We start from the raw sequence: 12,759 nt of genomic DNA, 5'->3' as shown, positions 1-12,759 counted from the left end.
CTGATGGAAATTCCTGATACCCAATATCTGCTTCTGAGGTCAAAAGTCTTGGTCCTTTTGCCAAATATGGATCCAGAGACCTCTTGCCACAGCCTTTGGACATTGAGCTTTTCTGGCGGTGTAGATTACTTCTAGCATAAGCAGCTTAACTTTTCTTGGCTCCAGTGAAAGACTTTGATCCTTGGTCCAGGCATCTCTTGCCTGTCCTGGGTCCTGTTGTACAACCAACAATGACAATGAGCAGTGAACGAAGAAAAGAGAGATCTATATTAATCAAATGCCATGTATAAACTTCATCGGGAATCTGAATTAAATACATCAACTCTAAAACAAAACATTTATGAGAGTATTAGAAGAATTTTTAGGTGAGATGATGGTATTTTCCCATCGATATTTTATTATGGAAATTTTCAAACACAGTAAAATTCAAAGAATTTAGGGTGAGCACTAGGTTTACCACCACCTAGATTTGGTCTTTGACATTTCACTATACTAGCTTTATTACTCATCTGTTTATCCATCCCTTTATTCAACCATTAATCCATCTTATTTTGGGGGCATTTCAAAGTAGCTCCCAACAACCAGAACTGCCAGAGCTCCTCAAGGTCTCCAGGATGATGGGCAGGATGGGTGAGTCTGATGGGTGGAGCCTGGGTCTCCTACTGCACCCTAGCTGCAAAAGAGGCTGCAAACTGACAATATTGGTTCTGTTTCTTTAGCACAGACAAAATAAGGGTGGTTTAAGCAATTTCCATGTCTCTCTCATGGAATTGTCCAACCAGGTGAACAATTAAGGGTATAAGGGTCTTCCTTTCACATTCCCACATTTTCTGAGATATTGGGTTTTTTTTTTTTTTTCATGGTGGGAGGGGGATATTCCTCCAAGATTTAGGATAGTTGGCTTTCTGTATCAGGGGAAGTAGGAACAAGACATCAGGGGAAATGGGTCGTGTCCGGGTAGCTGAAACCACATCCCGGAGCAGGAAAGACTCTCTTAAGTAGAGCATCTCTAAGTAGAGAATCCAGCATAATGTTTTCCCTGAGAACTATTGTCACACTCTTCAGTAATTCAGACTATTCTAGGGTAGAATTAGCCCCTGGTTCTCTGGACCTCCTTATGACATGTTACTTATTTAAGTAAACACTGTGAGTTCCTTCTAAGTCTCATACTTAATGCTAATGTATGAGATGATTATCTCAGCAGTGCTGGTAGTTAGGGTGCTGTATGCAGGCATCATTCTATACTCACAGACTGAAGAGTTTTAACTCAGAATAATTTGTCCTTTCATATTTGTATGGTGTTTTGAAGATTTCACAAAATACTTTCATAGGATTTATTCTCACCACTCTGAAATGTATTATCATCTTCATTATAAAGTTACTAAACAGGCTTGGAAAAATTACCTAATGTCACAGGGAAGAAGTGGGACTCAAATCTATATCTTTGAAATCCTCAACCACCCCTCTTTTCGCTACACCACAGCCATTTCTAGACTATTTCAGAAGTGTCAAAAGTCTGCCTCTCCAGGTTATGGGAATCAGACTATTCTTACAATCCCCAGTCACCCCACAGATAAGTCACTAACTGCAAGTGTAAAATGTACTTGCAATGAGCAGAAGGCTGACTGAAGACAAGCACAAGCTGACCCCCTGCAACCTCCCCCGCCCCCTCTGGGTGGGACACATGTGACATTTTCCCAGGAAGCTCCCAACGCTCTTCATGTTAATGCCTTGCTAGAGAGAAAAACAACCTTAACTTGACCATGGCAAGGCCTCAGGTATCTTGTAGGTCCTCTTTACCATATGAAAGTTCTTTTGAAAACCTCCCTCTTTCCTTACCTCCCCCAACGCCATAGTATATAATCAATTCTCCTCACAACCCTTGTGCAGCACTTTCTGCCCAGGGGTCCTGTCCCGGTGCTTTAATAAACCACTTTTTGGCACCAAGACGTCTCAAGAATTCTTTCTTGGCCATTGGCTTGGGATCTCATCCCACCCAACCTCACCTATATTCCAAAACTGCATTATTTGGCACCCATCAAGGGGCTTTGAGTCTTCTCATCTGGACTGTGAGCTTCGGTGCAAACTTGGTGAGTACTTTCTCCTCTTCTTCCTTTCAGGGGTTTTTTAAGGAGTACAGTCTTATTGGAACATTTTCATGTCAATTGCTCAGGCTGCAATCCTCTAGCCCGTGGCTACTCCATGGGGGGAGAAAGCCTGCTTTTTGGCTGGAAGTTAGTACCCTGGCCTGAATGGTAATAAGCCACAGAAAATTCATACCCTCTCTTTATTACTGTCCTTATACAAGGTTGTCTATCTTGGGCTCAGGACAGCCACCTAAGTGACTAGCATGGCTGCCAATCTTAAGACTCCTGTGTGAGATTTCCTCCTGATTGATCTAATGTGATCCCCTCCACATCCTGGTCTAGCTGCTTCTGGCCGTGGGACCTCCACTGGCAGCTGGTGGAAACCAGTACTGATGGATATAAAACCCAGCCAGGGGCTGTTTCCTAGGGAAGTTGGCTGTTAGGACTGCATGTGTTGGAATGTCGCTTAGATCATGATGGATTTCTATCTTTACTGTTTTCCGTCAATGTCCTCTACTAACTACTTAAATTACAAAACTGGGTAATTTCCCTTGTAAAACTTTTCTAATGTTTTCCATGGGTTAAAAATGGCAGGGCAATAATGCAACCTTCAGGGCCTAGGATGGCATGGCACGGTATTTTAGTCCATTCACAAGGCACCCATTAGCAGCCTAGGATGAGATGGGGAAGGGGAGGGATGCTGGCATCCCTCCGGGGCCGTTTACGGCAGGAATGCCTTCGTGTTAAGGCAGGATGGTGATCAATAGAGATTTTTGCTTGAGGGACACCTCCGGTCGCTTCTGACACACAAAACCTCTGACATATCCCGTGTGGGATGCTTCCTTCTCTACTTTTCCAGGAGCATGGCCTCAGTAGGCTTCTTCAAGCGCCATGGACTCTCCCTTGGGCTGCCTTTTTAACCCTCTGGAAACAATTCGGATTGCAAAATTTAAGAAAGGACTGATCTCCTGTAACACTGCGTGACTGCAGTGGGATCTATCAGATCTCTTCTGCAGGAAGCAGGGCAAATAGACAGAGGTACCCTAGGTCCATCCAGACTTTCAGGGCTCTAAATCAGGACCCAGACCTAAGGGCCTCTTGCAGAACATGTTTGGCTAGTAAACTCGCTCCTGACATATTGGATAATTACCTAAGTAAATAGGCCTCCCCTGAGTAAACATAGGTTGCTGGAGGAAACATAGGCCATAGGCCATTCCAGACAAAGGGGACTCTTGACTTTCTTCTCTTTCACTGTTCTTCCTAGTCGATGTGGGGGCTTCTCCCTCACTCATTTCCCAGGTTAATGGCTATAATTGGAGCCAACTGTGGTTAGTCTACCTCGGGACAGGGACTTTAAGGAATATTCCCAAACAGCTGCTGAAACTCTGTTTTGGGAAAATGGCCTCTTCCTTCTCCGGCCCTACATGGACTGCCTCCTTGTCAGTGGGAAAACATGGTGCCTGCCCCTCAGTTGGAGCTTATGAGCTCTAGAACCGGGAACCCTTTCCCTGCCTTCTGGCAGCACTTTGCCTCTTCCGCCTTCCCTTCCCCACCTGTTTCTGCACCACCTTGGGTGGGGCTGTATAATTGGCTTCTATACCATCCTGGGTGCCTCAGATGCCTTCGCTCTTCCTTCCCTCTCTATCAAGCAGCGAAGATAAGCACCCCTGGACTTAACACCGCCCACTTCAAATTTCCTCACCAGTGTCTCAGGTAAAAATTGACAATCGGGAGCAAACTGACTTTTCAAAGAGAATCCAGGTGGAAATATTCAGTATTTAAACTAAGTTCATTGGTTTAAGATAGACATGTGTTTAAGGTTATCAGCATTAAATGTCTAACTTATTCTACCAAGATTTGCTGAAGGTCAAATAAGCTCGTGTTATCTCTGTTGCAATTTGTTAGCAAAAAGACGACTTAAAATGATGGTTAATCTTGTCTATCTCAAAGTTTTGCTTTGATGATAAATGGGATTGAATTTGTTGGAGATCTAGGTCTTTTCCAAATAAGATAAAGTACTAAAGCATTGAGTACTGGATGTAGGTTTGTGCTTTTGCATACTTATTGCACAAAACTAAGGTTACTCAGAGTCTGTTGGTAAACATGATTTGTTCTTAAATGATTCATAAATTTGCTGTCTAAAATGTTCTGGTGTAACAATTCACAATTGGTTACTACTTAGTTTTCACTGGAGACTAAGTTTTCTAAGAGTGAAAAATTCTGCTAAATGTTATTAAGACTGACGAAAATAAGAAAAGCAACTCTGTATGTAGAAAAGTAGGAGATATGTAAGATAGGAGATATACAAGGAATGGAAATACATTTTTGTTGAAGGCAAAACAAAGTAATTTTGCCCTAAATAAGATGGTTGTTTGGAGAGAAATGGTTTTGGGACAAAATCTGAATGCAAAAGAAAGTTGTAGAAGGTTTGTGAAGAGGTATCTTTGGAAAGGAATTTTAGATGTGGTCAGGACGAACGAAGATTGAAATGAATGGATTTTAAAAATACAGTAGTATATAAGATTGAAATTCTCTGTTCAAAAGAAAAAGTTTTCTTGAATCATTGGTCTACTCTTGATAAGAAAATGTAAACAAAGTTGTTTTTCTTTCTTTGGTCTGCCCAAAAAAACCCAGTTTCTGTGTTTTGTCTTTATCAGGTCTTTGATCCCTAATCCAATTTAGGCATTAAAACTCTAAAACTTTCTAAGGTTTTAACAAAGTTCCCAAGATTTAAATTGTAAATGAATTCTCTTTAACTCATTAGGCCTTTTTATTTGGTATGCATGTTACTCCAGAAGTACTGTTAAACAAATGAGAAGCCTAGGTTACATTTGGGTCGATGCTATAACTATTCTAGAGATGATATGCAGTTCCTGAACTTTTAATATATCCTGGCATAAGACCATCACTTCATATTTCGATTATTAAAAGTGTTATTTGTCACAGAAATAACCGCATTTCCTTGCCAGCCATATTGTAACCTCTCCTCAGATTTTTTTCTGATTGACTCAATATTCTGCTCAGATTTTTAACCATGTTCATTTTCGAGTCTTTTGTCATTTATAGTTATTGTTCTTATTCTCTTATAAAATGGTTCATCTTCAAGGTGATTCATAAAAGGGACTTTCAGGAAAAATACAGGTATTCGTTATCTTTAATATTAAAACGTAAATAGGTAAGAATTTCCAGAACTACCTAAAGCTGCATTCAAACTAAACAAGAACAGTAACATGGGCCTAAGTGAATTGGGAAAAATGATTATAGTTTTTTTGTGACTCTTGGTTGAAACAATACTCTTCCAGCAGTTCTCTAACTGCTCTTCCAGACCAAGAAAACTTTCTTTTAAGACACCACTGATATACAGAAATAATAAAACAAATTGAAGCATTTAACTTTTCTCTCTACCGAAACCCTCTGAAATTCAAAAGGTCTATCAGTAAGTATTCTTCCTGGCAATCAGTCATTTAGGTAAGTTCAGTAAGAATCTGTTCTCCTTGTAACAGGACACCATTGGAAACATTGGTTATTTTCCCAAGGCTTTGACTGGGATGTCGTATATGAGAGAGACATGCATAAATTCAGATATGACCAAACAGCTTTAAGGAACTAAGCTTGACTTTATGAAACCTGGAGCCATAAAGTCCCTGGGAAATGTTGGCCTGATACGTTGCTTACAGCGTTCCCAGCAGCCACACCAGGTGAGTAAAGAATGTCACTTCCCGGCAGGTGCAGGAACCTCAGGATATATTGGGGACCTCATGAAGAGGAATTCGCCCAAATCTATAGGTCTTGCAGACATGCCTGATGGCAAGCACTTGCCTTGGCTTCTGGCCTGAAGACGCTTCTAAGAGTTCAACTTAGAGATTCCTTATAAAATTTCCAGCAAAGCAGAGTCTAAAAGATCTAAATGATCAATCATTCTTGCTGAGCTTATGTAAATAATTTGGCCAAGTCTGTTAAAATTGGACTTGTTTAGCAAACATATTGGTCTTGATTTGGCTCTCTCTGGAAGTGAGTGTTATTTTAGAGACAGAAATTATGTTTCAATAACACATCTTTGCGGTTTTTAAATCCTAGTTTTGATTATCCTTAAATGTCTGCCTAAGCTGGACGACTTGAGGTAAACTTCAGAGAAATTGCCACAATAGCTCACATATAGACAATCTTCTTGCTTGTTATTCTGTGGTGATAATAACAGGACCCCACGGGCGTATGATTATTTAGGATTAATTTCCCAACAGCTATAACTCGATCAATACCTTGATCAATTGTGTGGCTGGGATGACAAAGTCGCTCCTTAAAAGCCACTGAGTGTACCCCACTCCATGGGGTTAAATATGGACTTGTGGACATAATGGATGGCCCCACTTTAAGATTGGATTGGATAATGTACTTGGGGATGCCCCTACCTATTATAAGTCTTCTCTCACTTGCCAGTGATTCCTTATAATTAGGATATTGTTAAGGCTGGACCTCAAAGAGGCCTTCTTGATGGTTTTATTCCTTAGTCATATTTGTCTCAGGAACTACCTCTCTTAATGTAAAGTTACAAGTAGAGGCTTTAGCCAAGCATACAGTGACCACCTTTAAGCATGACATGGCAGTCAATTATATGACTGGCTCCTAACTCTCTTCCTGTTAATGTCTTGCTAGAGGGAAAACCAACCTTACCTTGACAATGGCAAGGCCTCAGGTATCTTATAGGTCCTCTTTAGCATATGAAAGTTCTTTGAAAACCTCCCTCTTTCCTTATCTCCCCCAACCCCATAGTATATAATCAATTGCTCTTCACAACCCCAGTGCCGCACTTTCTGCCCGCTGGTTCTTTCCCCTTTTTTTCATAAAATCACTGTTTTGCACCAAAGACGTCTCAAGAATTTTCTTTTTTTTTAGATTTTATTTATTGATTCCTGAGAGAGAGAGAGAGAGAGAGAGAGAGAGAGAGGGGCAGAGGGTAGAAGCAGGCTCCCTGCAGAGTAGGGAGCCCGATGCAGTACTTGATCCCAGGACTCTGGGATCATGACCTGAGCCGAAGGCAGACGCTTAACCCGACTGAGCCACTCAGGTGCCCTCAAGAATTTTCTTGATCATTGGCTCTGGCTCTCACCCCACTCAAGCTCACCTATATTCCAAAACCACATCAGTTGGGTCATCTGCTTGGTGAATTATTGCTATCTTGGGGAATCTAGATAAAGGAAGCTTCCAAAGGAATTTTTCTATGTTAAAGTAGACTTACAGGATCCTGGGGGTTGGGCTAAGATTGCCATTTGCCCTTAGCAAAGTATTAACATGAAGGCAGCTGAGCTCCTAGAAGAATGTCACCGGGCTGTTTCAAGGACTTGTCAATGCACTGGAGGTTGTAAGGAAATGGGGTAATTTTTCTTCTGACTTTGTTTCCCACATCAATATGATATTGTAGTTTTTTTTTTTTAAAGATTTATTTGTTTATTTATTGAGGGGAGACAAAAGGAAAAGGGAGAGAAGCAGATTCCCTGCTGAGTGGGGAGCCAGTAGTGGGGCTCAGTCTCATGACCCCGAGAGCAGAGTCTGAACTCAAACCAAGAGTCTGAAGCTCAAGCCACTGCGCCACCCAGGTGCCTCTGAAATTGTAGTTCTACAGTTATCGTTTTTAATGTGAGGAAATGCATGTGATGTAGTTTTGGAATGTTGTTGAGGTCTGGAGCCCAAGGCCCAGAAAGAATTTTTGAGATAACTTCAGTGCAAAAAAGGTGATTTTATGAAAGCACGGGGATGGGACCCGTGGGAAGAAAAAGCTGCTGCACTGGGGTTGTGAGGAATGGCTGATTATATACTTGGGATTTGGGGGAGGTAAGGAAAAAGGGAGGCACCCAAAAGGACTTTCACAAGCTGAAGAAGACCCTCAGGACCCTGGAGGCCTTGCTATTGTCAAATAAAGGTCGTTTTCCCCCTCTAGGGAGGCATTAACGGGAAGACAGTTGGGAGCTTCCTGGAGGAATGTCACAACACACTTCCCACCCAGGAGTTGGGGGGGGGGGGAGGGCGGTGTTGCTGGGTCCTACTGCTCCCTCAGCACAGGTGACAGTATTTAATTATGGAATGAGTTATGAGATTTCATGTCTGCAGCTCATTTTTAAGTGATTCAACAGCACCACAACGTACTTTCAAGGGGTTCAGCAACAAGACCTACCTACCCGGGGAGAGAAAATGAGCAGAAATGGCGAAATGCTAGGAACTGTCTCATCTCGGAGTAGGGTATACAGGTATTCACCGTGCTGTTCTCTCACCTCTCCGTCTGCATACAAATGATCACAACTGAACGCTAGCGCAGTGCGTGTAACACCTCCAGTCCTCGCGCGGAGGCCCGGCAGCGGCGCTGGCCAGCCCTGGGTCAGGAGGCACGGCCCGCCTCGCCACCGGACCCCGTCTGGGCATGCTCAGAGGCCCCGCGCGCCCGCCCCGCCCCTTGGGCGTACGCGTGCGCACAAGGCGCAGGCGCGCGGCTCCCGGCGGCACGCGAGGCTCCGGCTGCGGGACGCGGCGGACCGCTGAGGTGCGGACCAGAGGTGATGGAGCCGCTGAAAGTGGAAAAGTTCAGTACGGCCAACAGGGGAAACGGGCTGCGCGCCTTGGCGCAGCTGCGCCCCGGAGAGCTGCTCTTCCGCTCGGATCCCTTGGCGTACACGGTGTGCAAGGGGAGTCGTGGCGTCGTCTGCGACCGCTGCCTCCTCGGGTACGTGTGGAGCGCCGTCGCCTACCCGAGTCTCGGGCCCCGCGGGGTCGGGGCGCGGGGGACGTCGTGGGGCCGCCCGCCGCGGGACTCCTCCCGGCCGTGAGTGCGCACGTCTGGGGACGCTGCCCGGGTGCCCAGCCCCGCGCGCCCTGGGACGCGCGGTTCCCGGGGGTGCGTCTCGGCTGGCAGGGGGCTGGGTGCCGGGCGTTAGGGGCGTCCCAGGCTCAGCCCCCGGCGGTCCGTGGGGCCGAGCTGGACCCGCTAGCACTCCTGCCCGTTCCCCCGGGCTGCCGTAGGAATTGGAGGGAGCCCGTGGGGGCACAGCTAAGGGGCAGCGTTGTGCTATGAGTATTTTTTTACCGGGGAACAAAAAGTCGGTGTCCTGGGCGGCACGCTTCACCGGTGCGGCTGGAAGTCACAGTTGGTGGGGGATGGGCGTGGAGGGCGCAGGGATGTGTGCAAATGGGGCTCGGTACTCAGGCCCCGCCAGAAGAGGACCGGGTTGGCGGGAGGTGGAAGAATCTCGGTGTTTACGGAACACTTTCCAGGGTCCAGGTTGTGTTCCGCCTGGAGCTACGAAGATGAAGGCGGCATTCCTAAGAATCCTTAAGGAGCACATCAGTGAGGGAGAGAATTAATTGCAGTGCATCAGAAGGGCGGAAATAGAGATGTAGTACAGTGCTCTGGGAGCACAAGTTACTGAGGTTCCATGATGTGCTTTGCATGGCTGTAAAGGCAAGTCTAAGTCTTAACCACCTATCGGGATGCGAGAATTCATGTGAAAGTGTTTCATAAACACGGAAGCACTGGGCCAATGTAAAGTGCTATGCGAAAGCAATTTGTGGAAAAATGTAATATATATGCACAGTCATAGGGATTGTAGTCAAGCAACTCATGTTAGTAGCATTAGCTCCTGTTATCTGCCAAAGAGGAGAGTTCTGTTTGAGATAGGTGGGATGATTTTTTCCAGGATCTCTTAGCCTGGAATTTGGGTGGGTGGAGGTGAGGAGGTAGTTGCAGAACTCAAATCTCGGTAGCTTGACCATTAATCTTAACCAGTTCTTTATTTGATTTGTAATTGAGGAATTTATTTAACTTTGTATTTTAAAGTTACTAAATAACAATAACAATTGTATCTCTAGCTTCCTGATGTAACCATAACAGTAACAACAAAAAAAATCAGTTGAGAGAGCACAAAGTTTTTGTAAACTTCAAAAACGAAAAACTTTTGAAAACAGTTAATTCCTTTCAAGGAATTAACATTGAAGTTCTAGATCTCTGATTCTTACTCAAGCACATTAGAGACCTGGACTCTTCATCTTAAATCATCTGGGTGTGTTTCTAGGGATTGAATGTAGAGAACTTGCTGCCCTATAATATTAGTTGATGAAGAGAGAAGGTGTGGGTAGGCTTGCAGATGAAATCAGACCCGCAAAGGTATTTAGTAGTTGGGGTGGAAAGGTTTTGGAATTAATACATGATGACAAATTATTCATTTGAATAGAGCTCTGATAGAGCTGATAATGAATTATCTCCTCCTGAATTATCAGAGCTTGAGTCCTGTGACACATAGAATTGTCTGTTTTCCAAAGTAGACTACGCAGACCCAGACATTTGTGGGTGGGATGCTTCTTTACTTACCATGCTATTACATTACTGTTGGCTATCACTCACGTATCTTACTAGCAAGAAATTACGTGATAGTAATGCTTTAAGCACAAAAGAAATTTCATGCAAGAGCACTGGGGAGATCTCAGCATTGCTCTGAGGTCTGGAGGAACCCCGGTTCTGAAAGTCGGCAGGCACCATGGAGAGTTCCATAGTGAAGAATTACACCTCAGAAATAGTTGGGGTTGGGACCTGGGGGTGACATCACTTGTGATGCTGCCTGGTAGTGCTGGCTTCTCCCGCATGTGTTACCCGCACCACGATCCTGGGCCCTGCTGCTGCTGCTCTTGCCACTGCTGTTGGGAAACTAGGTATTGCTGGAAAGCTGCTTTCTCATCCATGCTTCTTTATGGAATTAGCTTCTGATTCAAAATCCAGTGGTGTCTTGGATTGGCTGAGATTGGGTCACTGCCTGCATCCTAGCTGCAAGGGAATTTGAGCAGGTAACTACTATTAGGGCTTCTTGGCTTTTAGGAAAGGAGGCAGGCTCTGTTCCTACCAATATTCATATAGTGGGGAAATTAGCCAACATAAAATAAGAAAAGGGACATCAGTAAATGCCAAGCATCCAAACTAAAACAAACAGAAGTTTTCATACTGACACGCACTCGTTTAGTAGTGCTTTACACAAAAAATACATTTGCACTTATTTATTTGCACTTATTTCGGATTGCTAGGCTGCAGCTGATTTGTGCTGTGGTAGCAGGTGCTCCATTGAACACTTCACATCATCGGTTGTAGAATGTCTGCAGCGCCTAGTTGGGAATCAGCACAGCCTGAAAACAGGGTTAGAGAAATCAAACTTTGCTGCATTGTTTCATGCAGTTTTCTACCACAATTGAATGGCCATCATTGAGATAAAGTTTCTGTGTTATCACCTTGTAAGTAAAATTTGTTCATCCTCAGTTGTGAAGTCCTTGAGAGTAGGTATTACATCTTTCAATTTTTGTAGCCCCAATGCCTGACACATAGTAAGCTTTTAGGTTGTGTTAAGAACATCTGGCTAAATTTTCCTCTAACTCTTCTTGCCTTTCTGCTCTCTTCCATTTGAATTAAATGGAATGAAAATATTTGTTTGTAACAGTAACAGTTCGGGGTGGGGGTGGCAACATAAGAAAACAGATTTATTATAATTTATTACTTCATTCTACCTGATTTCCTTTGGTCTTGGGCTATTGGAAAAGTGCTTTACTTCTTGCACATTTATTTTTATTAATAGAGAAACTTGAATCCACTAAATGGCTTCTCTTCCTTTTTTCCTCTCAGTAAGGCCTGGATTTTCACCTTGTGAGTAGAAAAAAATGAAGTATGTAAATTGGGGAAAGATTAAATGATATGAAGTTGTGACCTGAAATAATTTATATTATCCTTTTTCTGCAGTTGCTTTAGTTTAGTTTGACAGACCTGGAAAAGACTGACAAACATATTACTTGTGTTTTCTGTTTTGGTAAATGCAGCATATAAAATTCCATTGTGTTTATTTTGTTTGTAGGTCTCTCCACTTTAGTGACCTAGTTCTCTAATCTTATATCCTTGGATCCTAGCACACAGGAGATGGTAACTGTTGAAGTTGTGAAGGGATAGTATTTAAGGGAATTTTAAGTGTGTTTGTTTTTGTTGTTTAAAGTTCCAAGAGTTCTGTAGTTTCCATATCAAGAGCTGCCTCAGACATACTCTAATGATAGTTTCTTTTATTGGGTAAAGAGGATACGATAGCTCTTCTATCATTAAGGCTGAACTTGTGGCTTAGTGCCTCCCAAGAGGAAGTAGGATGGATTGGAAATGGCAAGTCCATCTTTTCCAGCCCTGAGAAAGCCCTGGTGAATTATGGGAAGAAAGGGGACAGAAATAGGGAAAACAGATTGTGAGAAATACATGTCTTTGGGTTTTTTTGAAAGATCTTTTTTTTTTTTTTTTTAAAGTAATCTCTACACCCAACGTGGGGCTCGAACTCACAACCCCGAGATCAAGAGTTATACACTCCACCGACTGAGCCAGCCAACTGAAATACATGTTTTGAGCTTCTTTGTCTGGCCCAAGTTCTGGAGTTGGGGTGAGTGTGTTAAGTAGGTTGAGGGGACAGTCAAAAGTAGAAGGCCTTTAGCTGTGCTTCTTATTTGGAATCTTGAGAGGGGATAGCTGTGCGGGTTGGTACTGTGCCAACATGGGGATATAGCACAGCCGTGGTAGAGGGAAGTGGCTAGACAGAGGATCCTGTGGTAGCAGGAGAGTCTGATGCTCTCATCCCACTGGGAGGGACGTGGAGGAGCTGAGGGACCTTGTGGGACAGCA

The 12,759-nt window shown here is 43.8% G+C and overlaps 1 protein-coding gene across 2 annotated transcripts in view; it reads left to right on the top strand.

Annotated features, from left to right (window-relative positions):
* Positions 1-8,538: 8,538 nt before the first annotated feature.
* The window catches only part of SMYD3 (SET and MYND domain containing 3), a 684,303-nt gene continuing 680,082 nt past the window's right edge, over positions 8,539-12,759 (top strand). For both annotated transcript variants that reach the window (XM_026509552.4, XM_057315666.1), the window contains exon 1: positions 8,539-8,799. In XM_026509552.4, the coding sequence (XP_026365337.1) occupies positions 8,636-8,799 (164 nt within the window). In that variant the 5' untranslated portion in view covers positions 8,539-8,635. The remainder of the gene's footprint in view (positions 8,800-12,759) is intronic.

This window comes from Ursus arctos, unplaced genomic scaffold (assembly GCF_023065955.2).
Source record: "Ursus arctos isolate Adak ecotype North America unplaced genomic scaffold, UrsArc2.0 scaffold_2, whole genome shotgun sequence".
Taxonomy (NCBI): Eukaryota; Metazoa; Chordata; class Mammalia; order Carnivora; family Ursidae; genus Ursus; species Ursus arctos.
Note: the sequence above shows the minus strand (reverse complement) of the source record. Positions and strands in the feature narration are given on the sequence as shown.